The sequence below is a fragment of the Cervus canadensis genome, chromosome 10 (genome assembly GCF_019320065.1).
Source record: "Cervus canadensis isolate Bull #8, Minnesota chromosome 10, ASM1932006v1, whole genome shotgun sequence".
Lineage (NCBI taxonomy): Eukaryota > Metazoa > Chordata > Mammalia > Artiodactyla > Cervidae > Cervus > Cervus canadensis.
This window is the reverse complement of record NC_057395.1, coordinates 2,725,605-2,751,835: the sequence shown is the minus strand read 5'-3', so window position 1 is coordinate 2,751,835 and position 26,231 is coordinate 2,725,605. Positions and strand designations below refer to the sequence as shown.

The 26,231-nt window shown below is 39.1% G+C and overlaps 1 protein-coding gene across 1 annotated transcript in view; it reads right to left on the bottom strand.

Annotated features, from left to right (window-relative positions):
• Positions 1-453: 453 nt before the first annotated feature.
• Positions 454-26,231, bottom strand: part of LOC122448353 (ankyrin repeat domain-containing protein 26-like) — a 57,200-nt gene continuing 31,422 nt past the window's right edge. Inside the window, exons 13-25 of the mRNA XM_043479598.1 lie at positions 26,043-26,125; positions 21,839-21,979; positions 20,265-20,467; positions 18,484-18,517; positions 18,070-18,205; positions 16,169-16,382; positions 15,277-15,460; positions 11,233-12,189; positions 9,442-9,606; positions 6,222-6,391; positions 4,780-5,008; positions 2,090-2,135; positions 454-695 (exon numbers count right to left, since the gene is read on the bottom strand). Of these exons, the coding sequence (XP_043335533.1) occupies positions 607-695; positions 2,090-2,135; positions 4,780-5,008; positions 6,222-6,391; positions 9,442-9,606; positions 11,233-12,189; positions 15,277-15,460; positions 16,169-16,382; positions 18,070-18,205; positions 18,484-18,517; positions 20,265-20,467; positions 21,839-21,979; positions 26,043-26,125 (2,651 nt within the window). The 3' untranslated portion in view covers positions 454-606. The remainder of the gene's footprint in view (positions 696-2,089; positions 2,136-4,779; positions 5,009-6,221; positions 6,392-9,441; positions 9,607-11,232; positions 12,190-15,276; positions 15,461-16,168; positions 16,383-18,069; positions 18,206-18,483; positions 18,518-20,264; positions 20,468-21,838; positions 21,980-26,042; positions 26,126-26,231) is intronic.

The window sequence follows — 26,231 nt, the reverse complement described above, 5'->3', positions numbered from 1 at the left end:
TCTATATATAGTGATAAAAACTGGAAAATACAAAAATGCTACCAATCAACACCAATAAATATTAACGACATGTCTGGCTGTTTGGGTGCTGTTTAAACAGTCAGTATTAGGGCTCAGTTTGAGTTTGTAAAGGGCGTCCCTGGTGGCTAAAATGGTAAAGAATCCACCTGCAATGCAGGTGACCTGGGTTTGATCCCAGGGTCTGGAAGATCCCCTGGAGAAGGGAATGGCTCCCCACTCCAGTATTCCTGCCTGGAGAATTCCATGGACAGAGGAACCTGGTGGGCTACAGTCCTTGGGGCCGCACAGAGTCAGACACGATTGAGCGACTAACTCTATCACTTAGAATATGGAAAACTCACCAGTGCTGATGTTTAAATCAGCTAAAAAGTAAGTTAGAGGCAGAGAAACATCACTTAAAATACTATATAAATTTTCATCATACACACATAATACAAAAATATTTTCCTTTAATAAAGATTTTCTCATCATGTTTAATGGGAAACAACGAAATGCCATGGAAACGGTCCAGTAGGGGAACTTTAACTATTTATCTTTCTAAATCATGTATTTTTCCTTCCAAATCTGCATATCTTGTTCTTCTGTTTACAAAAGTAGGTCATCACACACATCTGACTCATCTGCAGATCCTCGAGAAGACAGTCTAAAGGCATCAGATGCAAACTGAGCATCAGCTGAAAGAAAAGGAAAGAATTATATTCTTTACCTAAAATACTTGGGTTAACTAAGATCAGTAAAAAAAAAAAAAAAACACACACACACACAAAAAAAAAACCTGAGACCTCTCCTAGTATTCTGAAAAATGAAATCTATCTACAGATGACACAACAGAAAATCCTAACCAAGCTCACAGTTTTCTAATCTGCTCATGGTCACAGGTGAGGCTGAGTGTCAGAGCGCCTGGTTTGCTCACTTTTCATTCGTTTACTCAGTAACTATGTGCAAAGGTTCTGTGAAAAACAGTGGAGTGACAAGACGAAGGTGACCCCGTCCGCCCTGAAAAATGATATGCCCTAAACTGGAAAAACAGACAAACAGGCCATTTCCATACAGAGTCATCAACACTAAGACAGGAAAGATGGCACAAGGAACAGACAGGAGGGACAGCCAGCTTTGTGTCCATACTGGCGGCTCTTTGGTGGAGGTGATATGCATGTCGCTACCTGAAGGACAGGAAAGGACAAGAGGCAGAGGGCAGAAGCGCATAGAGACCGCAGGGGCACAGGCGAGTCTGTGGGATCCTACATGGTCGGGTGGTCAGATGCGGAGCTGAGGGGCAGAGTAAGGTGGTGAAGAGATGAGGCCGACTGCTTTGGCAGGACCCAAATGGATGTGGGTGTGTGGAGCATTTCCTGAGGCTGAAAGATAAACTGATGACGTATCAGTGACAGGGAAACTTTAGTTACCCACCCAGTGACCGCTGAACACGCGTGACTGCCTGAGTCTGCGTGTCCCAGCCTTAACCACCACCAACACTGAGATGGTGTGGACGCCACGTTTTCTGAGAATGGTGTCGGGGTAGGAAGATAGTTCCACAGGGATGGAGGAAGTAGAAGGAGAATACAGCTAGAAATAAAAAGAAATACATAGACCTTCAGAGATTGTTTTTCAAGCTATGGTGAAAGTGAAAGTGAAGTCGCTCAGTCGTGTCCGACGCTTTGCGACCCCGTGGACTGTAGCCTACCAGGCTCCTCCATCCATGGGATTCTCCAGGCAAGAGTACTGGAGTGGGTTGCCATTTCCTTCTCCAGGGGATCTTCCCAACCCAGGGATCGAACCCGGGTCTCCCTCATTGCAGGCAGACGCTTTAACCTCTGAGCCACCAGGGATGCCCTCTATATCCTCAAGGGAGCCACCATACCTCAAGCTATGGTACATGGTGAATAAATAAGGAAGAAGGATATTTTACACTATGACTGCTCATGCTTTCACATTTTTCCTTAGCTATGTATAAAAAAAATTTCACATAGCATCTGTTATCCAAACAATGGAAAGAGATGCCATTTATTGTTTACAATGTATTTCCGAAATCAATGTCTACATTAATTCATACATTTTGGCAACATACCTTCTCTTATTCCTCTAGCTATACTCCTGTCCAACTCCCGCCGCATCTGAAATAAGTCAAATATTTATCTTTAAGATAAACAAGGTATATGTTTATAACTTATTAAACGTGACTTTTAAATAATACTTTTAGAGACTAGACCTAACCTGAAGATTACTTCAGTAGAACAAAAAAATCACATAAATAAAAGAAAATTAATTCCTACTTATTCTGCTTATACATAACAGAGAATACATATAAGGAATGCTATCTAGACTAATCTGATAAAAAGTACAATAAATATCAGTCTATCAAGTACACATAATTTCAGAGAATTAGGGAATGACCCATAATCCTCGGAATGACCCACAAGATGCCTATCTTCTTCCCTAAAAGCTCCTGGCCTAAATATGTACTTCCGAGACTTTATTTTGATTTCTAGGTGAGGATCCTGTTCAAGTGGAGGAAGTAGTTTGAGTCAAATGTTAATAAGGAGAACACATCTGTGACTTTCTTTAAACCTTTCCATTTAACAAAAACACAGAAAGGTGAGGAGATTATACACAAGAAAACAATGTACCAGCAAGATTTAATTCTGAAGATGTTTAGCGAGAAGGATTTTCTCCTAAGTGTTAGTCTCTGAACTATGTCCCATAGAAGGGGAAGGCCCCACAGGGGTCACTGCAGGGTGGAGGGACAGAGAAGTCACAGTTGCAGGGGCTGTGGCCACTCTTTAGCTAAACATTCTATACTTGTCTCCATTTTATATAACACGGTTCCACGCAGAAGTTTTTTTTAAAGAAAGGTTGTTTCCTTTGAAGAAAAAACTTTCTGTAAGGGATGAGACTCATTGATTTACTCAAAGTTCCTAATTCTACAAAAGAAGTAACAAAGCCAATGGCCTTACCAAGTCCTATGCCAGCTACTTCCTCAGGTTAAGAAAAAACACACAGATTTTTAACTATAACATAGACACAATGAATATGTAAATCCTTCTTTTATAATTAAACAATGCTTGTGGCATGACATGACTTTCTAACTAAATTATGTGCTTTAAATGCATAAATAAGAATAAATCAATATCAAACTATTTGTAGCAGTCAATATAGTTAATTTAGAAAGGATAAATATTTTTTAAAAACAGGACAGGGAACGTGAAGGAGAAAATCTTTATTTGAATCAAGCAGGCCAAAACTGAAGAGATTCATCCTTCAAAGCATGTTTGCTTCCTCCAGATAAAACCTGGTGAACTAAAATCAGTCAACAATGAATTATCCACATTTGGGGTTATTTAGAACAAAATTTAAAACACACAACAGATCTCTCTTTACTGTCTGTCATACTTCTATCCAAGCTCTCACCATTAGTTAGTTTATACAAAAAGTATGAGTGTAATTTCAACTATAATCTAAATCCAGTCAGAAATTACAGTTGAACTTCATTTCCTCAGCCTGAAGTTTCAAGGGGAGGACTTATACTCCTACCCTCCACGTGAGAAGAGAGGAGATTTATCTAACGGGTGAGTCTGGGACAAGGAACTAAGGAGTGCTTGCTTGGTTCCAAATCTCTTCTTTGACAAGATGTTATGTGCCCACAGCATCGTGAACTTGGGTCTGCAGTAGGCAGCCTGCCCCTGGGACGGGGGTCAAGCACTTGCCTTCTCCTCTTAGGCCTGCGTGGGGCAGTGTCTGACTTGGGATGAAGTGTTGGGAGGCCCGCTGTGACTGCACAGCTAAAGCACGTCCTCCAGGTTCACGGCTCTCAAGTACTAAGACCCAACGTAGCCGCAGTGCTGTCGAAGAAACATTATGATGGCAAGAAGTCAAATGAGAAAACAGGCTGAGACTGCATTTAACAAGGGCTACTTTTCTCTGCATCACGAACATCACAAAACCCTATCAAAACGATAAACCTGTGTGCACTGACTGAAATGGATATTTTAACCACAATGATTACACAATGAAAACTGGTTGCAATTTAAACACTCCCCATCATCGCTATCTTTCATACCATTCATCCAGGTGATGTCAAGATAGAGATAAAGTGAGCTTCATTTATAATTTTTAAATGTTTCCATTCAGTACAAATTTAGAAACATTCTACAACTGCTCAGCAAGATAGTTTTTAGAAATTTAAATCAAAATTCTATAAGTAAAATAGCAATTAAAAACGTACTCTTGTACAAGAAAATAGCAAAAAATGTTCACCCAAAACCAGAAATTAATCTTTTGATTTAGTATTACAAGTTTGTTTAATTCATTAAAAAGGGTTTATCTAGGATTTCTTCAAGTAAAAAAAACACCCATATGAGGTTAGTGTTTAGATGCCAGTGATTCACTTATGCTTACGGGTAAATAAACTGTGGTGGGTGCAACAGAGCTCGGAAGTGATTATGAACCACTGCCAAAGTGAAATCAACTAGGAAGTAAGTCAAACATCTTAAAGTATACTTTCAGTTACTAGGCAAAAAGATTTCATTTCTAAAGTAGAATTTCAAGGCAGCTTTTCAAGAAATTTAAAAAGTTAAGTATCTCTTCAAAACGAGAGCTCTAGGACAAAAAACTCATTAAATGTCTCCTTGATTAGCACAGTTAATGATAGGTTTTACTTAGTGTGCATAAGACAAACAACTCAGAAGTTCACCAAATTAAAAACAAGGATCATTCATATCAGAAATCTGAAACCCAGTGAAAAAAGATAACAGAACTAACCTTGGTCAAGTAAGTCTCCATGCTGTCATCTGAACGGCGTGGAATTGAGGTAGAAAACCCTACATTTGCTCGTGGAGTAAGACTTTCATGGAGCACTAAAGGATTATTGAAATTTCCAACACAAGGGGGCTCCAGGACTGGCCTCGTGCTAAGAGTGCTGAATAAAGATCTGTTCTGCTGCTTCTCCACTTCAAGTTTGGTGTTGATCTCTGCCAGCCTCTCATGAGTCCTGGGGAAGATGGAAAACACCAACCTTGCTCATGTTTCCCTAAAGGATTTGCATTTTTTAAGTTGCCGTATAGTAAACGGAATTCCCATTAAACTGTTTGAACCCTGAACACATAGAGCGGGCCTCCTGTAAACTGTGACAGCTGTAACCTTGCTCTAAAGAAGTGCACGTCTCTGGGGCTCCTCAGGTAACAAGTCACCGCTGGGAGAGGAGAGAAAGGGCGTCAGAGAGAAAGGGAGGTGGGCCCACAGTGACCCCTGCTGCCTCTGGGACACGCCTGCCCCCAGGAAACAGTTCAGGGGTGAAGGGACACGCCTCCCACAAAGCCGCGTTCAAGCATTTGCTTTCACCACCCTTGTGTACACGTGTCACTCACGACCTCGGAGAATTTAAGCATTTGGCTCTGAGGTATCACCTAGAGCCACAATCTCAAGGGAGGATGAGAAAGTCAAAGGGTGAGGCTGAAAAGAGCTAAAACAGCCCCAGGAACAATTACAAGTATCCCCTGCTTTTCCAAAGTGCACTTTATGTTACTTCACTTATAGGAAAGGCCTACATCAGCATCTGTTTTTGATAATCAAAATAACAAAAAATTTTTTTTGAAGAGGCTTTTTGATTTCATATAAAAAGGTTCAGTGTACGTTTTACAGAGAGACGCACCGCGCTTCCCAAGCAGGGAGACTGGCCCCACGGAGCTCCTTCCCGGAAGCCACACCCCACATCTCAGGTCAAGTTACCTATCTGGGAGCACCTGTGCTTCACTTGTGCGTATTCATTTCATGTACCGACTGGCAGAATGTGTCCTCGGGTCCCTGCTGCTTTGCTTTATGCTGTTTGGCTTATGAAAGGCTTTCTAGGAAAGCTCTGCTTTCAGGCACTGGGGAAAGCTGGACTCGGCCCTGAGGTATGATCTGCCCTTTCAGTCCTCCACATCCCTCAGTCAGGTCACCATGCTATTTCTAGCCACTCTGAATTATCCTGCCTTTCGCCCCTGTGTTCATTGTCCCCAGTCTCATAAGAATGCCTTTATGCTGTATAGAAAAACTTACAAGGACACAGTATTAATAGCTTGTCCTAGGGCGCCCTCTAGCAGTGACCATCTAGTCAGCTTTCACTTCCTACTAATCTCATGTATCCCCCTCTATAAAAATTAGGTTTTAGAGACAAATTAATGAACTAAATGTAGTTTCTCTGATTCTGTGTTTTGACTTACTTGTCTAGTTTATCTTCCAATGCCTTTCTCACTTCACATTCTTCTAGGTAGAGTTGCTTATATTTTTCCAACCCTGCTTTATTGGAATCTTCTTGCAAAGTTTTCATTTTGAGGACTTCAGATTCCAAGTCTTTAATTCTGAGGTCCATCTGTTGAGATCCAGCTTGTGTCTAAGGCAAATTGAAACAGATAATATTTTAAAAATAATCATTAACCTGGGAAATTATACTTGTTCCCTTTAGTTTTGAGTCAGTGATTCAGAGGGCGATTTTAAAGGTGAAAAAAAAAAAAAAAACAGAGCAGAAGTTGAAAACAATTATCATCAATGTGAAGTGGATTAAATCTGAATTATAAAATTAAAGTGGAATCACTGCTATAGTAGTACTTTTATAATCTGATAATACAAAGAATAAGAGGATCAACTTAAAATTTTAAAAATTGAACAAGACAACTTAAGAATAATTCAAGAGGATGGTACCAGTTTTAAACCACAATATTTTCTTTTCTTCCTAATGCTTTTGTTTTTTTTACCAATTGGTGTTATAGAAGAAAGGATTCTCTAGTGAGAATCATTCTGAAAGGTCAATTTAGTGATAACTGTGATGGAAACTGAAAGTTTTAAAGGGAAAACAAGTGTCCCCTTCCTTCCAGAAATCTACAAAACTAACTGCTCTAAAGGAGGTAGAGGAAACACATAAGCTGTATCCATCCAAAATGTAATGTACAGTGAGAGCGAATTCCAGCACATGACAGAGTAACGAATTAACCTAGAAAAATAGGCTGACTTCTTTTAATTTCTCTACGAGATCCTGTCTCGCTCTGTCTTCATCTCCTGTTGATACTGCTCTACTTGACTGTGTTCTATCATATTCATTTCTATATGACTTTTGAGGTTCACTACTTCTCGCTAAAACCTCTTTTTCTTCACTGTAGTTTTTTACATTTCTTTTGCATTAGTTTCATAGATAATAACTCCTGTTGAAAAACTTGATTTTTTGCATCTAGGTGCAGACATTTTGAAGATGCAGTTTCCAGCTCTGCTGGAAGATCATCACTCTTCAAGAATAAAATGATACCATTTGCTAATGAAGAAACTGGACTGAGCACAGCCTTACTCAAACCCAGGATCAAATACATACGATGGTATCTGTATTGTAGAATGGAGGACCAGGGATTACTCAGAGAATCAAGAAATAAGTTCAAACCACCAAGAGTCACAAAATATATTCTTCACTGTCATCTTTGTCACACAATAATTGCACTTGATTTTACACTCTTCTATTGTTCTACAAGAACATGTTTCTATCTTTCCTCATAAAATGACTACAAGTCACTGCTTAGTAGAATGTCTCTTACTCCTCCCCCCATCTTCATGTCCCAGGATTTTAAAGAAGTTTGAGGGATACTGTATTGAGTTATTTAGGGCTAAGTTAATAAATGCCTCCAAAAAGAAAACTGTGAGAATAAGACTCTAATTAAGAAATCTTGTAAATATGGATTCTAATCCCATAAGCCTTTTTTCTGACGTACAAAGATTTTTGCTAATTTGAATTGCATTCCAAAGAGAAATTATTTGCAAGGTTAAAGAAATCCCATTTCCTGACAGTGTACAGAGATGATCCACACATTTTTCTGAACAGTAACAACAAAAAAATGCCTCATTCTTGTAATCCTTTGTTACTGTCCATTGATGCAAGACAAGTGCTGTGCATATGAATAAATATTCCCTGTTACACAAGTGTATACTCAGCCAAGATTTCCCCTCATGGAAAAAATGTCAACAGTGTAAAATGAGGGGCTAAACTATTCCTCAGAGACTAGATAACAAGGACTGATGTGAAAAGGTCAATGAGAGCTGGACAGTCAGGAAAGCTCCATGAAGGAGGAGAGACGGCGCCAGGTCTGAAACAATGAAGGACTACCCAAGAGGAAAAGAAACTGGAAAGGCAGAAAGGACAGTCTGAGCAAGGGCCAAGAAAAGGAGAAATCAGCCAGCTAACTCTGAGGATAAGATCCAACCACGGGAAATAAAAACATGCTCACACAGAATCATGAGAATCAGTGTTCACAACAGCATTATTCATAGCCCCAAAGTGGAAACAACTCAAAGCTGCATCAAGTGATGAATGGTTAAATGGCTTAGCTTACTGTTGCTTGACAACCAACAGAAAGAGAAGAACAGACATGTGCTATCATATGCATGAACCATGAAATCATGATGTCAAATGAGAAAAGCTAATCCCAAAGGAGCATAATGCATGATTCCATTTATATAAAATACCGAGAATAGGTATGTCTAGAGAGACAGATATTAGACTGGGGGTTGCCTGGGGCTGAGGGAGATGGGAGGTCACTGGTGGTGGCTAAGGGATGCAGGGTTTCTGTTGGGGGGGTGATGGAAATGCTCTAAAATTGACTGTGGTCAGAGGTTACACCTCTCCAGACTAAGAGAGACTGAACTACACATGTTGAGTGGGTGAATTCTATGAAACGTCAATTATATCTCAATAGCTTTTTTTTTTTTCATTTATTTTTATTAGTTGGAGGCTAATTACTTCACAACATTGCAGTGGGTTTTGTCATACATTGACATGAATCAGCCATCTCAATAGCTTTTTAAAAAAAAATCCAATGGCAGGATCCAGATGATCTTCTTCATTCTCTAGTTCGGATGTATGTATTCTACGCCGTCTGAATACGTCCATGCTTTTACAATATACTTAAAATGAAAAGGAAAGAAGGCAATGCCTAAACTTCAACTGGTTTGTATAATACCCTTTCTGCACAAGTTATTCTGAAATCCATGAAATAAATATACACAGAACTCTACAGCCATTCACAAAAGGGAAGATGAGAAATGATAATTTTCTGAACGTTCCATTAAACTAATATTATCCTCTGATTTTAATCTGGCTTGCCTCATCATGGGGATACATCTATCACTTTAAAAAGTATTGTTTCAAAGAAAAAAAAGGCTCTCAACTTGTGTGAACAATGAGGCACAGTTCTCAACTTTTCTAAGGGCAAATAATATAAGAAAAAAATAATTTAATGCAGATGGCAGGATGAAAGTCAGAGTTGAAGAAACAAGTGCATTATAAAGATAAGAAAATTGGAGTAAGTTACTTGTAAGAAAAATACAGAAGAAGCTGACCATGAAAATGAGTGTCCTAAAACACTTTATCCTACATACTGTCAACATGTTCAATTTCTTACATACCTGACTTGTGAGTTGACATAGTTGTAGTTTAAATTTGTTCTTTAAATCCTGTGCCTCAGCTTCTAAGATAGCACGACACCATGACATGCCTTTCAGCGAAGCATCCGACATAGACGGCGTTTTTACGGTGTCATCCAGTTCTTGTCGAAGTTGTCTCACAACTGCCTAAGAAGATGCTCTGTCACTGAGTTTATCAAATCACTTTACTGTTACATTATGCTCATAATAGATAACTCTAATATATGGACTTTGAAAACTATCACCACACACAGCAACTCACCTTTTTCCTCCTTATTGAATCTGGTTACAGACACAGAAGGGGCCACCCTCCATCCTTTCGGATGTTAAGTTACTCAGACAAAGGATGCTGCCCCACTGTCCGCGCCCTGCCCCTCCCAATAAAACTGCAGAGCTTCACCACCTCACGTCCAGAAAGAAATGAGTGTATAGGTGGGAAAATTGATGGAAAATTACACACTGTGGGAACAGTGTGGAAACATTTTCCTCTCCTTTTTGATTAGAAGCTTTGATTAACTCAGAGATCGTCACATATTCCAACCAGTGCTCAGATCTTTCCAACAGATTCCTATCTCAGCAGAAAAATGAGGCCATTCCCTTGTGGCTTATCTGTTTCATATCTAGTAGTCTGTCTATGTTAATCCCAGACCCCTAATTTCTCCCTCCTCCCCGCCTCTGCCCTCGGCTGAGCACCAGGACCTCCTGCGGAGCACGGGGGGCTCTGCTCAGGGCTCTGCAGTCACCTGCCTGGGAGAGGACCCGGAAAGATGGGTATGTGTGCAACTGAATCAATTTCATGTACCTCTGAAACTGACGCAAAACTGGAAATCAACCATACTCCAATAGAAAAGAAAAATGAAATTCAAAAAATGAGGTTGCTCCCATGGCCTTCAAGGAGCCTCGATAACCTGGCCTCCACCCGCCTCCAGACCGCAGCTCCTACGGCCCACTCCCTGACTCACTCCATTCCTGCTGCTCACGAATCCTGCCACCCTTCATTTTTAGAGGACAAACTTGTATTCAAATGATAGTAATTGATCCTTAAAATGAGAATTATGAGCAAATTGTTTGTAAAAATGTTCTAAGGAAATCATAAATAGCAGTGGGAAGATTAAATCAGGAACAGTTTTGCTAAAGCTCACCACCTGAGTCCCAAACTAGGATTTAATGATAAGTAGATGAATCTGAAGAGCTGAGAAGCTTTAAGAATAAATGATTCAAGGCTAAAATGTTTCCCATATTAACTCAAATTGACATAAATAAAAGTAAAATTGTACCAAAAAATATGACAAAAACGTATGACAAGCTACTGAAGCCAAAGTACAATATATAAAATATAGCCTCTGGAAACCTAGAATTGACCATCAAGGTTATAATCCATGTAACTGAAGCTTAATTTCGAAATATTCATTTCAGGTTTGAGCATTTCATTTATCTGCTTCATCATGATACTGACATGTGGTAACATAAAGATTAAAATTATTACCTTAATAGTAAGAGAGTAAATTCCTAATACCTGTCTATGTTAACAATTTAGAACTGAATCTCTTAACATTTCATAAGTGACACCATGTCCCTACTCAAAGTAAAGCATTTCCTGGGTCTAATTTTTATTTGCTGGATGCAAGGTGCGCTTTTAGGCTGGTTTAGAGACCATAGATTCACAGCCTGTGTATTTTTTATATTTAACTAGATTCAACATTTAGCCAGAATCAAGAATCACTTTGAACTCTCTTTCAGGAAAACTGAGAATTTCTTCTTCTGGATACTCACTTCTCCTTCTGCTTTCTCATTTTTGTACTGATGCATTCTCTCTCTTAAATGATTACACTTGTTGATTAACTCCTCATTTCTTTCCTCCAGCATCAGACCTTGTTTCTCACGTTCAGCCTGAAGTTTTCTCACGATCTGCTGAAACTGGTCTTGGATGCTAATGACCGTCTTCTCTTTACTGTCGGCTCTCTTTTGTGCATCATCCAGTTGCTGTCGGAGCAACATGTTTTCACTCTGGAGTTGAGATAATCTCTCCTCTAAGGATTCCTGCTTTCTAATATATTTACTCACTTTGCCTTGTTCATTCTGGTCCATGTGTTCAATTTCCTGCTTTTGACACTCTGCTTGGCTTAGGTCTCTCTGGGCACGTTCTAATGTCAAAGTCTTTTCTCTGAGATCATCTCTCGTGTGATGCAGCTTGATTTTCAGCTTATTGAATTCACTTTCCGCTTCAGACAGTTGCTGGGAAAGCATCTCATTGTTCTCTTTTAGATGAGCCACATCGGACTCCATTTTGTCCTGCAAGCATAACCACTCTTCTTTTGCTCTCTGGAAGGCAAGTTCCAGGTCTCTTTTTGATGTCTGACCTTGATCATGATCGTGTAAGGCAGCAGCCAGTCTAGAACGGTAGGATTTCACTTCCGTTTCCAGTCTTTGTTTGCTGTCTTTTTTGTTCTCCAGCTTTGAGTTTAGCATTGTATTCTCAGCTGTCAGAGCATTAAGCTGGCCTGTACAGTGGGATATAGTCTGTGTTAACGTTTCCTCAGTCAGTTTTACTTCCTTTTGAAGATTATCGTTCTTTACTTTGAGAATTTCAATGTCCTCAAAATAGTTCTCTTCCTTTGCCCGGTGCTGATTTTTCATTGCATCTATCTCCAGTCTTAGCATGGCTATTTCATCCTGCAGCATGTGGTTTTTGAGCAACAGGGCTTTTGTGTCTTCACAACTATCAGAAACCTAAGTGAAACAAAGGAGATTTTTAGCTAGTACTCAAGTGACATTTCATGATTTCCTCTGAAATGAAAGACTAACTTGATGTTTATACAATGAAAAGACTGCACCAAGTGTGTCTCCAACAGGAAAAAATAAGGTTCAATATAAACCTCAGACTTTATACAAGCAGAAATTCCCAAAGGTTCAAAAATTTCATGGAAGACAATGAATCCATGAAAGTCAAAAAGAAATCCCAAGAGACTTTTCAAGATGCTCAGAATTGGAAAGGCTTCTCTCCGAACCACAACAAACCCAGCAGGCTTAAAAGAAAAGATTTATAGATCTGACTACACTTAAAAATTGCATCTGAAAAAAAAAAAAATTGCATCTGATGTGGAATATTTATATAATGGAAAACTAGGAAGCCATAAAAAAAGAATGAAATAATGCTATTTGCAGCAACAGGGATGGACCTAGACATATCACCCTAAGTGAAGTAAGTCAGACAGAGACAAGTATTATGTCATACTGCTTATATGGAGAATCTAAAATCAACTTATTCACACAACAGAAAGAGACTCATAGACACAGAAAACAAACTTATGGTCACCACAGGGGAAAGCAGGGTAGGGGAAGGGATAAATTAGGATGTCAGGATTAACATATACACACTAGGAGATATAAAATAACCAACAGAGATCTACTGTACAACAGAAGGAACTATACTTAATATTCTGCAAGAAGAATCTGAAAAGGAATATGTGTGTATGTGTGAGTGTGTGTGTGAGTGAGTGTGTATTAGTCACTCAGTCATGTCCGACTCTTTGCGACCCCATAGACTGTATCCTGCCAGGCTCCTCTGTCCATGGAATTTCCCAGGCAAGAATACTGGAGTGGGTTAGCCATTTCCTTCTCCAGGGGATCTTCCAACCCAAGGATTGAACCCAGGTGTCCTGCATTGCAGGCAGATTCTTTACAGTCTGAGCCAGCAGGGAAGTCCCATTTACATAAGTTACACACATATACATATATATCTGAATCACTGTGCTCTGTACCTGAAACTCACACAATATTGTTCATCAACTGGAATTCAGTAAACACCACCACTTGCTAAGTTTATAGACACTGCATTCCATTCCTCCTATGCAGCTACTTCACAGTAAGAGCCTCAACTCTATAAATAGACTACATTTTGTACAAAAAGGTTTTTCTTGAGAACATGCTACCTTCTAACATTTTAATAGGCAATTACAAGGATTACACCTATTGACAACTGTATCAAGCACTTCTACAAACATCAATTAACTCATTAGCTGTAATGATTCTGGAAAGGAGAAGGTTAAAAATGTGAGTAAGCTGCAGCCTTTTCATCAGGTCTTCGACTCTACTAGTCCTCTTATATCAAACCACAGCTACTTCTCTGGTGCAAACATAGAAATACAAAATAAGCCTCTTATTTCATTCATGGTACATACACTAACTGTAAATAAGGTAAAATTTAGAGCCCTCTTAGAAAACCATGAGATTATTTGCTGCTGCAATAACTTTCATTATCTCTCCATAATGTTTAAAATAGTAAGATGGGGGAAACACAATGAAAAACACTTAATAATTATCACTAAATGTATACTATGGCGTATCTATCACTGTTTTCTAAAGTTCCTTGTACTGAAACAGGACACTCACAGAGCAGAGTGTTAATTTTCTCACAAGTAGAAGAATGACATCCAAAATGTGGTCTCTGAACTGCCTATAGTTTTCTCCTTACCATCAGGGGAAGTGATAAACTAACCTAATGATCAATCAAGGTAGTGAAATCATTACCAAAACCCAGAATATCAATTATTAGTAGCAAGAGTTTTTCTCCCCCCCTTGGTTGGGGGGGGCACTTTTATAAGTTTATTCTAAAGAAACACCTTTTTAAAGTGTTCCAAACTGTTTTAACAACTGATGGCACAGTTTTTATAAACTGAAAAGCTGTAAATGATGTGAAAAGGCCATTGACAGGGCACTGGTTACAGAAATGAGAGTGGAGCCAGGAGCGGACTCTGACTGAGACACTGGAGGTGAGGACGGGCATGCGGTGACCGACGCGCTCACTCCAAAGCAGAGGGACTCGGTTGGGTCGCGCCGTCGATGGGGGAGCACACGTGGTCTGCCTGGCCTAAACTATAAGCAGGGTCCCGGCTGTGTGAGATAGCCACAAAAGATTTGAGATCAATTCCTACGGAAAATATTAATGGCCTCTCCTTGGATCAGGCCATTGTATGTCCCTACCTGACTGCTGTAGACACATGGATTTGAATTACACATACTACTTTCCCGAGCTCTCACCGAGAGCTTTTTGTTGTGGGAGATATGCTGCTAGGACCTCGGAATGGAACCCGCTCCGTGTTTGAGAGGGACATCGGGTGTGGGAGCAAATTCCTCTGCTCTGAGATGCCACTCGAGAACTCTGCAGAATGAAGGACAACCAACTTCAAGAGTGTCTGGTTTCTACCAACTGCTGGAGAAAAACCCACGGGGAGCATTCCTGCACCTCTCGAGGATGCCAGTTAACACCTGTCCTTGAGGACACTACTGTGAGAGAAACCCAGCCGGGAAAGCTGGAGCCAGCTCTGAGCTTTCACGGGGCAGGTGGACTGAGGGCTGACTGACGGGCACAGAGGGAGGGGCGTCCACGACCCTCAGCCACCTGCCAGACCGAAGGCCAGAGGTAACTTGATGTGAAATTAGGCACGATGGTCCCTCCCACTGCCCCTTCTCTTCTAGACCTATTTACTCATGAATGCTCCGTCAAGGCTGAAGGATCTGTCGCCTGAGGTGGGCTGAGAGCTTAACCTCCAGTTTCCACACCAATATCAACCCTCTGGTTCCTTAGGATCTACTGACATGACCTCTTCTGCCCTCTGCTCGAAAAAGTGCACCCAGCATGTCAGGATTATACAATTCTTATTTCTGGCCTTGTTACTTTGGGAATTTTGCATTTCTTTTCTTTTCTTTTTAACAAGTAACCTAAAATTTCCTATAACACTAAACAAAATGATACTATAAATAATATTGATGAAAGAAGTGTCAGAAATTTGAAACTCTCACCAAAGGTTACTCTACCTGACTCAGATGACTTCTCTCTGTCTTCAGTTTCATTTCCAGTGCTCGGAGAGTGAGTGCTAGTCGCTGTGTCACTCCAACTTCTTTACTGTATTCGTCTTCTTTTCTTCTTAACTGCGCCCTCATTTTTTCATATAACATATTGGCATTTCTTCTATTCTCTTCCTCTTGTTTTAAGGTGAACCTGCAAAATTTAGAGCTCTTCTTAGAATATCATGAGATTATCTACTGCTGCAATAACTTTTGTTCCCTCTTCACAATGTTTAAAATAGTAAACATGGGGGGAGTACAATGAAAAACACTTCATAATGGTCACTGTTTTCAGACAGAGGGTTAAGAATAAAACAGCATAACATTTTGTTTTCATTTTCTCTTGAGAAAAATGGCTACTTCATACATCTGCGGGTGGGAACATAAAGTAATATAAACTTTCCTATGAATAATTTAGAAATATAGATCACAGACCTTTTTTAAGTTCTCATACTTTAACCAAATAATACAATATTATTAAAGATAATGTATTCAAAATAATTAGAAAGGTAGAAATGAATTCATAGAAAAGATGCTCCTTGTAGTATTAACTAGAATACAGAAAACTGAAAAACAACTGAAAGTCAATTTGGTAAATATTTAATGGGGTTTCTGTGATAGTAGACTTCTGTATGGTCATGAAAATGATGATTTGGAAAAATATACATTAAGTTATTAAAGCATTCACTGTTAAGAACTTGCTACATTATTTCCAAGAAAATCACACTCCACAATACTAATGACGTTTTCTCCGCTGTAAAATTCCAGAGGGTAAATTAGTAATTATAACACATCAATGTCCCTGCAGTATTAAAGTAAGTTAACAGTTCAAAGATTTCTTTCAAACTGAGATGTACAGTACCTCAACCTGCTGAACTCTCGTTCCCAGTCCACTTTCTGATGCTCTAACTGTGATTTCGCTTCTTTTGTTTCTGACAGCTCTTTCTGTAGCCCACTAACCTTACTTTCCATTTTTTTAATCTTTCCTCTAAGCAGTTCACAGTGGCTTTTGTTAACTGCTACTAATCTTTCATACGAAAGAATTGTATCCCGGATTTTCAACAAGCTAACAGAATCTGCATGATGAAGAAAACAAAGATAAAAACAAAAAAAATTTTGTGTGAGTCATTTTTGAGTATAAAGGACTGGGCTTTTCACGTTCACTCATCCACGCATTGAACAAATATTAAGTGTCTATAATGTGGAAGGTATTATTCTAAGCTCTGCAGATAAAATAGACGCCCCTGGCTCTTGTTTAGCTTGAAGTTTAGCAGAAGAGAAAGACAAATAAAATAATTACGACCTCAGACAAATACTCTAAGAAAAGAGAGTTCTATGATCACATAACAGAACTTGACACAGACTGGGTCCAGGAAAGAGTTCCCTGGGGAAGAGATGTCACACTGAGGAATGAAGGATGAGCAGGAAGCAGTAAGCAGAGCAGGAAGAACAACACTGTGGACAGTCTGCAGCTGCCACGTGTTTCTAACCAACACAGAGTGAAAAGCTACCGATTTACCTTCCTGAGTGAAGTGAGCAAAAATAACACCGACAAAATACATTAAACAATGAATTTCATGACAAAGGCCTTCAGGGAATGAAGAACAATCATCCCGGAAACACATGAGGTTAGCCTAAGGAACGCCCCTGCTCACTGCCTTGAGAGAATTTCCAGGCCCCAACCTGGGGTGGGGGGGGCGGGGGGACAGAAACTGAGTCAGCCAGACTCCCTGACAGGAGGTGATGAAGCTGACAGTCTGGTGAGACCAAAGCAGGCAGAGATCACAGATCAGAACTGTGGAGAGGAGAGAGTGGAACAGAAAAAGGACCCTGGAGATCTGAGGAGAAGCCCCTCAGGTATTCAGCAGAGGAACGAACAGTGCCCATCTGTGAGAAACCACCTGAGACCAGGGAGAAACCACCTGAAAAGACTACAGGAACCCGAGCCTGGTGCTCACTCATTCCCAGGAATTCTATCTATTCTCCTGAGCCAGGCTGGGAAAACATCTTACAGTAGAATGAACGGGGTAGTCAGTAAGGTCTTGCCTCCAAGGCAGCAGATAATCAGCCCCAGCCCCAGGGCCCCTCTGGATGCACCTAACAAATCATGAGGAGCAAGAGCACAGAAGGACCTCAGGAAAACTCTTGATCTTTGGAAACAAAATCACACGGATCGAAATAATCCTTGGATCAGAGAGGTAATGAAAAGAAGAATTACACAGTATTTTGAACTGAAGGAAAATGAAAACATTAAGGCCAGCAGACATTTTAGGAAACTGACATGCTGATTCTAAAATTCATGTAGAATGAAGGGTAAAAAATAAAACCAGATGATGCTAGACAATTGTGACCTCTAACCATGCAGCAAAGAGAAGCAACACGTGGGTTACATGATAAGACCTGAATTTTTAAAAATAGTTAATAATTAAAGTTTCTGTGTAGACCGAGGTCCCTCAAGGTGGAGCAGCAGGGAAAGAAGTTCTGAGGTTATTTCAGTTATTCTAGGAAGAAAACGATGCTAACCTGACCTTGAGTGAAGGCACAGGAAAGAACAATCAATAGAAGATACAGTGAGTGAGGAGGATCACAGGCCTGTTGTCAGAGCACACACTCACTGTCATGTTCTTTTAATACAGAACATACTTCTGAGAGGCACAGCACTGTAACGTATCCCTGGCTCTAGACCAGTACTGACAAGGTGTGCACATATCACTGCTCTATACACAGACAGGCTTTCTGTTAACATTTACACTGCGGTCCTACCTTTACACCCCAAGCCAAGTGGTTCTACTTGCAACATGGAATTCGTAGAGTAAAGCACGTCACCATCCTCAGAAACATTCTCAGACAACTGAGGTAAATCATCCAGGTGGTTCACGTAATCAATTTGTTCTTTGACCTACACATAAATAATACTGTCTCACAATGTCCTTAAAATATGTATAAAATATACTAAGTGTACAGAGGTGCTAAATCTCTTCATCAAAGCAAAAACACACACTTCTTAAAAGATTTTTATCAAAAGGATAACGTTATCAGTAGTGTTTCTAAATGATGAGTTCACAGTAAACTTCTCTACAACAAAGGAAGATTTTCTATTTTGCACTATTCCTTTCACAAAGTATTTTTTACTAGGATAATATTTTTTTAAATTATTATTTTTTTTTTTTACTATACCTTCTTCTTTTCATACGGTGGTATTCTTGCAGGCCTAAAAAAAACAAATGATTCTTTTCAGGCTAATAGCAAATACTCAAAAATACAAACAATACCTAAACTTCTCTGTTTTAGATAAACTCTTTGCACTGGCAAGTAATTTTCTATACAAGGATGCAACAATTAGTAAGAGGAGCATTAAAGGACAAAGAAAATATATCAGTAATATTAATGAAGCATTAAATTTAGATCCAAGGAAAAGGAAAAACAACGTTACTTGCGTTATGTGATAGAAAGCGGTATACCAGGGTGTTTTGCACCTGTCATTTTCAATAAGAACTAACTTTTATGGCAATAAAACCTATCTGGGAGATATTCCTTAAGTCCTTCTAAGAAAGAAACCCATTTTGAATAACCACAATATTAGCTTTTGGAGGACTTCCTAGGCAACTGCTATGCATTATTATAAGCACTGACATGTCTCACAGGCATTTTCCTCCTCACAGTCATTCTGAGAGAGAGGCATAGGGAGAAACGGAGCACAGTGAGGCTGAGGAACGCTCCCAAGCCCACTCAGCACATTACCAACCACCCAGAATCCAAACCCAGGAAGTCTGGCTTCAACGCTGGTCCTCCAAAATGTGCTGAGAAAGTAATATTGAAAAGTCTTTTTAAGTAACATGATGGCAAATGAATCTATAGTATTATTCCATGTCTAGCTATAACTATAAATAATGATTTCTAAATACTAAAACGTATTTCTCAAAAAATAAAAAGACCAGATGTAGGCAAGACTGGAAATCTACTTTCAATAAAGATTTTTCATAAAGAAATTCATCAATAGGCATTCATTCAACCATTCTGCTGTTTCTTCATGCATCTGACGTCCACCTTTTGAGCACACAATGTGTGTTAATGCAATCTTAGTACAGGAAGCATGATTGTAGTCATTTAGATCTTTATCATCCAAAAGGAATAATCTGTGAAAGATTGTTAATAATTTTTTTTCTATTTTATATAAACAAAATCTTCCCCTTTTCCCTGGAATCCGAAAATAGCTATGAAGTTAATACGACGTGATGTTTCAGAGTACCTTACAAAATCATAGCTACTCATCAAGTTACTATCAACTAGAATCATCAAGGAATGATCAAATCTTATTCAGTATAGCCTAAATGTTTGTAAATTCACAATCATGTAATTTTTGAAAATCTACGTGTGATAGAATTAACTTAAGTAGTTATCCGCATATTCAATTATATAGGAATATTACACTTCAGAACCAATGAACAAGCCCTTACCATAAAACTATATATGAGCAGAAGTATTATGTACAATTAGTTTACTGTAATAGTTTAAAGATAATGTCATACAATCAATAAGCTTTCTAATACTGGAAATGCAAGCAAGATTAAATAAACACGTCCTCTGCTGGCTCATTTCCAATAGCATACACACTCTAAAAGCTCCCCTTTTCACATAAAACGAGAAACTCCTTTGAACGCCACATCCCTCTTCAGTTACCATCCAGTTCTTCAGTGCCTGTCCCAATAATATTCCCTATGCAGCTGTTTACGTGTATTCACTACAGGCCAGCTTCCAAGGGGACTCTTCACTGGAACGACTTCTGGCCAAAGGCACTGGTCCTCACCTTAGCCTTTCATCAGCTCTCACCTACAGTTCATCCATTGTATTGAGGAAAGTCTTGTCTTGGCCTGTGCACTGGATTATGGTACTCTATTTCCAGCAGTAGTCAGGACTAATATTACTTACCATACAAACAAAGAATCTGTAGAACGTACCTGTCATCATCTTCATCCACTTTGTTGTCATCATTCACGAGCAGCAGCCCACCAGTCAGTGAATTGGCCTTTTGAAATACTGGTGCAATCACACAGTCTTCTGGTGTCTGTTTATCATTGTTCTTTTCCTTTACTTTCTTCCTGTGCACGCCAGGATCGCTACTTTTAAAAAATCCACAAAAAAGCCAATGTTTTCTAATAATTCAACTGATATAGAATAAAAAAAAATTCTTGCAAAATTCCAAGTCTTACCCATCTTAAGTCATTGATTAACTCTCAGAACAGTTATGAAGTACCAACCATACGTAAGAAACAAATTCTTCCTTCAAACACAAATATACAATTATGATACAATATGATATGTAACAGTTGACATATTAAAGTCATAAGTGGAAGAAGGAAGGATTTACAGAAGAAGTGAAGAGAGGACGTCATGAGAAACAGAAAAGGGAGAGAATCATTCTACTTGGAGATTCGAATGTGAGCACAAACATCAGGCACAGGGCATCTAGGTTGTTTCCGAGGAACCTGGAAGAGCACAAAATACACGGACGAAAGCAGAGAGATGCATCTGGAAAGACATTGGGAAGAACCTCAAGGGCTACACTGAACACCTGGAGATTTACACTATAGATTTACACTACATTTTTTGTTTTGCTTCTAAATATACTAATGGTGAATTTAGGGATTTTCCTGCTGGTCCAGTGCTTAGGAGTCCAATACAGGGGGTGGCAGTTCAATTCCTTGTCAGGGAAGATCCTACATGCCACAGTGCAACTAAACCCATGCTCTACAACTACTGAAGCCAGCACCCTAGAGCCCATGCTCAGCATCAAGAGAAGCCACCACAATGAGAAGCCCAAGCTCTGCAGCAGCAAGAAGCAATGCAGCCAAAAATAAATTAAAAAGAGAATTCAAAGAAAAAAGTAACAATTTAGATGATATGCTAAATGACATGAGGTACACATACCATGAAAGAAGAAATCAAGGAAATATTTGGCCAGAGTCGGGGGAGTTTACTTTTAAACCACCCACATGACAGGGTGACATGAGCATCATGGCTGAAAAACAGGCACCTCATCAGTTCTCCTGCCACCAACAGCAATTTGGCCTCCATCCATGGACATACTCAAAGTGCTAGGAGAAAAAAAACTGCCAACCAAGAGTACTCTATCCAGAAAAGTTGTCTTTCAGAAATGAAGGAGAAATAAAAACTTTCCCAGACAAAGCAAACCTGACGGAGTTCATCACCACTAGTCCGGCCTCATAAGAAATGCTGAAAGAAGTCCTCAAACTGAAATGAAAGGATGCTCATTAGTGACATAAAATAAATTTAAATATACAACACACTGGTTAAGGCAAGTATGCAGTCAAATCCAGAATACTCTAATACTATAACATGATAGTCTATTAACAAAGTAACTCTAGTATTGAGGCTAAAGGACAAGAGTATTGAAAATAACTATATCCCTAGTAAAATATAACATGTGTAAATCACAAACATTGGCTCAAGTGAGAAATTATTTTATAGGAAAATAACAAATGACCTGATGTTAAATATTGATACAGGATTACCTATCAAAATGTTCATTCTCCATAGCAGTACACTCCTGGTTGCCATTTCTTCCACTCTTTAATCCACTCTCATCAGCAGCATCATATTCGTTGTCTGGTACTTCCACTTCACGACTTTGGTGCTTCTGTTCTCCTTCAACCTTTAGTAAAAATTTGACACTATGAATAATTGCTACTTCTTTATCATAAAGATCTTTCTTTTCAATTTCATTATTTGCCTCAGTGTTTGCCCTGAATTTAAGTGATAAAAATATTTTTGTGCTTGTTGTAATTTTATCATTACAAGTCATTGAAATTTTTGTAAAATCTGCTCCTTTCTGTTTGAGGAAAAGAAACAAAATTCCCACAATTTCAAAAACAGCTTTCTTAATAAGATGCATTATTCACATTCAGTCTTCCCCATCTAACTGGCGGAGACACAGAAATAAAAAGACAGAGACACAAAATCTGTCCTCTTTGGTCTTTACCACCTGGATTTTCCATTAAACAGCCAGATGTAGAGGTTGCGACACCTTACTGCCTCAGAGACAGAAAGGAAACATTCTTCTTTATGCACTAAAGCTATTCTTTTCCCTCTGCCTTTTACAATTCTTTTTTTCATTTGGATCCAGGAGATAGCCAAAAAATGATCAGTTCAGTTCAGTTGCTCAGCCATGTCCGACTCTTTGCGACCCCATGGACTGTAGCACACCAGGCCTCCCTGTCCATCACCAACTCCCTGAGTCTACCCAAACCCATGTCCATTGAGTCGGTGACACCATTCAACCATCTCATCCTCTGTCGTCCCCTTCTCCTCCTGCTTTCAATCTTTCCCAGCATCAGGGTCTTTTCCAATGAGTCAGCTCTTTGCATGAGGTGGCCAAAGGACTGGAGTTTCAGCTTCAACATCAGTCCTACCAATGAACACCCAGGACTGATCTCCTTTAGGATGGACTGGTTGGATCTCCTTGCAGTCCAAGGGACTCTCAAGAGTCTTCTCCAACACCACAGTTCAAAAGCATCAATTCTTCGGCACTCAGCTTTCTTTATAGTCCAACTCTCACATTCATACATGACCACTGGAAAAACCATAGCCTTGACCAGACGGACCTTTGTTGGCAAAGTAACGTCTCTGCTTTTTAATATGCTGTCTAGGTTGGTCATAACTTTCCTTCTAAGGAGCAAGAGTCTTTTAATTTCATGGCTGCAGTCACCATCTGCAGTGATTTTGGAGCCCAAAAAAATAAAGTCAGCCACTGTTTCCACTGTTTCCCCATCTATTTGCCATGAAGTGATGGGACTGGATGCCATGATCTTAGTTTTCTGAATGTTGAGCTTTAAGCCAACTTTTTCACTCTCCTCTTTCACTTTCATCAAGAGGCTTTTTAGTTCTTCTTCACTTTCTGCCATAAGGGTGGTGTCATCTGCATATCTGAGATTATTAATATTTCTCCCGGCAACCTTGATTCCAGCTTGTGCTTCCTCTAGCCCAGCGTTTCTCATGATGTATTCTGCATATACATTAAACAAGTAGTGTGACAATATACAGCCTTGACGTACTCCTTTTCCTATTTGGAACCAGTCTGTTGTTCCATGTCCAGTTCTAACTGTTGCTTCCTAACCTACATACAGATGTTTCAAGAGGCAGGTCAGGTGGTCTGGTATTGCCAACTCTTTAAGAATTTTCCACAGTTTATTGTGATCCACACAGTCAAAGGCTTTGGTATAGTCAATAATGCAGAAATAGATGTTTTTCTGGAACTCTCTTGCTTTTTCGATGATCAGCGGATGGTGTTCACTAAAATATGAACCAAAGTTTACCAAATACCAGGAGCAGAATGAAACTGAGGAGTTGTTAGTGAGTGTGGAATTCTGGAATATAAGTAATGCTTCCCAATTCCACATGCAATAACCATCAAACCTTACAGCTAGAGGGTATAGAAATAATTGCCTACTGTCGCCCCACTATTTACCAAAAACAGCAATAAAATTTAAAAAAGTTCAAGGTTTTGTTCAAAGCCCCTAAAGTGGTACTCCCTAGCATTTTATGGCACCAAAAGAAATCATACAATTCTATAACCTTGAATGTGATAAATTACCAAATGAATTCATCAGATTAATCAGACAAGTTAAAAGTGTGACTTTGGCACAGTATTTTTAAATGCCTTAGTTGGGGATAGGGCTCATCTCCTTTTTTTTTTTTAACACAAGAATACATAGAGTTTTTTTCTTTCTTTCCTTGTCCATTTTCAAACTCCATCAAAGCATCTCTTACACAAAAGAATAAGCAAACAATTTTAAAAACCTGTTACTGAAGAAAGAAAAATCTCACAGCGTCTCAAAACTCAGTTTTCTCCTTTGGAGATAAACACTTAATTTTTTTTTTTCTTTTTTGCTGAGGGTTTATACTACCTAAGGGCTTCCCTGGTGGCTCAAATATTAAAGAATCCACCTTCAGTGCGGGAGACGTGGGATGGGAAGATCCCCTGGAGAAGGGAACGGCTACCCACTCTGGTATTCCATGGACAGAGGAGCCTGGCAGACTACAGTCCAAGGGCTCACCAAGAGTCAGACACGATTGAGCAACTTTCACACATACACACACACACACACAACCTATGTGACAAAATCACACACGTCAAAACTTACATTTTAGTAAAAAACATAATGGAAAGGTCTGTCTCAAAAGAAACATCTGAGAGTGGTGATTAAAGCATATGTGGGAGTACATGTATTTGTTATTAAAAAGATCCTGAAGCAGCCATGCTGGAAATCTAAGTGCCCAGTGACTGCAGAAAGCAGAGATCACGCATATTCATCTACAATGAAGAGATTAGAGGGAACACGTGTTTATGTCCCTTCTCTCAGTCACTGCTTTCTTCCCATTCTATGGAAATACAACATATTTAATCCAACAGAGTTAAAGAAAAAGAAAAAAAACCCCGCAAAACCCTAGCTGATTATACTTCTTAAGCAATTTCCTTGGTGCTTATTCTGGCTCAGAAGATCACATGGTACATAGCTAAATGAGTTTCCCAGTCCACATGAAAGACTGACGGAGACAGAATTAGATATTAGATTGATTGAAGGACAAGAGCCATGCCATGAAAATAGTTTCCTGAATTCCTCTTATTGAGATGGCAGAAATAATCTATTTCTACACAATTACCTATTTAGATGACCCCACTTTATTCATAAGTGGAAAATCAAATGGACCAGATCATTGAGAAAGAGAAAAACCAAAGCAAGAGCAAATGAACCTCTACCTCTTTTGAAAGTTGAATTATCTTCTTCCAAAGCCCTCAACTCTACTTGTAACATGTCTATTTCATTCTTAAATCTCTGCATATCCTTCTGTAATCCTTCATTTACATACACTTTGGATGTTCTGTGACTTTTCGGTGGAGAACTCCCATTTTCTAATTCGGGTTCCATGTTTTTACCCTTACTAGCACTACAATTATCTGCATGCAGTGGCTTCTGGAATCAGTCCTGTATTGGTTTGCTTTTCTGACCAGTATTTGTAACAACAGCAGGAGTACTGTGACTTTTGATTTAAATAATGTGTTTCACCTTCCTGGATTGGACAAGCCACAGACTAGACTGATGTGTCTGTCCGATGTCTAATTTCCAATTAGTAGGATTTTGCCTCATATTTTGTAACATTTGCATATCGAACTCTTGGTCTTCTTTCACTTCAAAAGTAACTACCGGGTCTCCTACTTTTTTATTTTCTGTGTCATTATAAAAACTCTCCTCAATTTTGATAAACATGTGTTCGATGTCTAATTGATCATTTTCAATGTCTACTTTATTTTCAGTGAAACAAAGCTTTGAAGGTGACTGACAAGCATATCCCAGGGACCCAAAGTTTACAGACAATGGAAAAACATTTTCGAGACTGGGTTCTTTTCGTTCAGGAAATGCTTAGAATACTAGACACATAGAAACTCCAAATGCATAGTTTCCCTCACAATCAGGTATATTATTTCTCATATTAGGAGATATTTCCTTTTTGTTTACTCCTTTTTTTTTGGGTTATCACGTGGTGGATCTTCCTCAGGACAAACGGTAATTTTGTATTTCTCACAAATTTCACCAAACTTCTGCTTTAACTCATTTCTAATGGCTTTTAACTTATCTGTCCATTCTAATTTGCCTTGTTTGATACACATTTTCTCATATAGTATTAAACCAGAAATTGAAATTTACAGTTTTACATACCTGTGAATGGTTATTTCCAATTCCATCAAGTTTTTCTTGTTCCTCCTCTGATGTCATTTCCAAGTCTAGTTCTGCCGACAAACCTGTATGTTTAGTTAAAATTACTTAGAATGTTTAGGTAAGAGACATAATCTTCATTGAAAATGTAGATCTAAAACATTGTATCAAATGACAGATTAAGTCAACCTT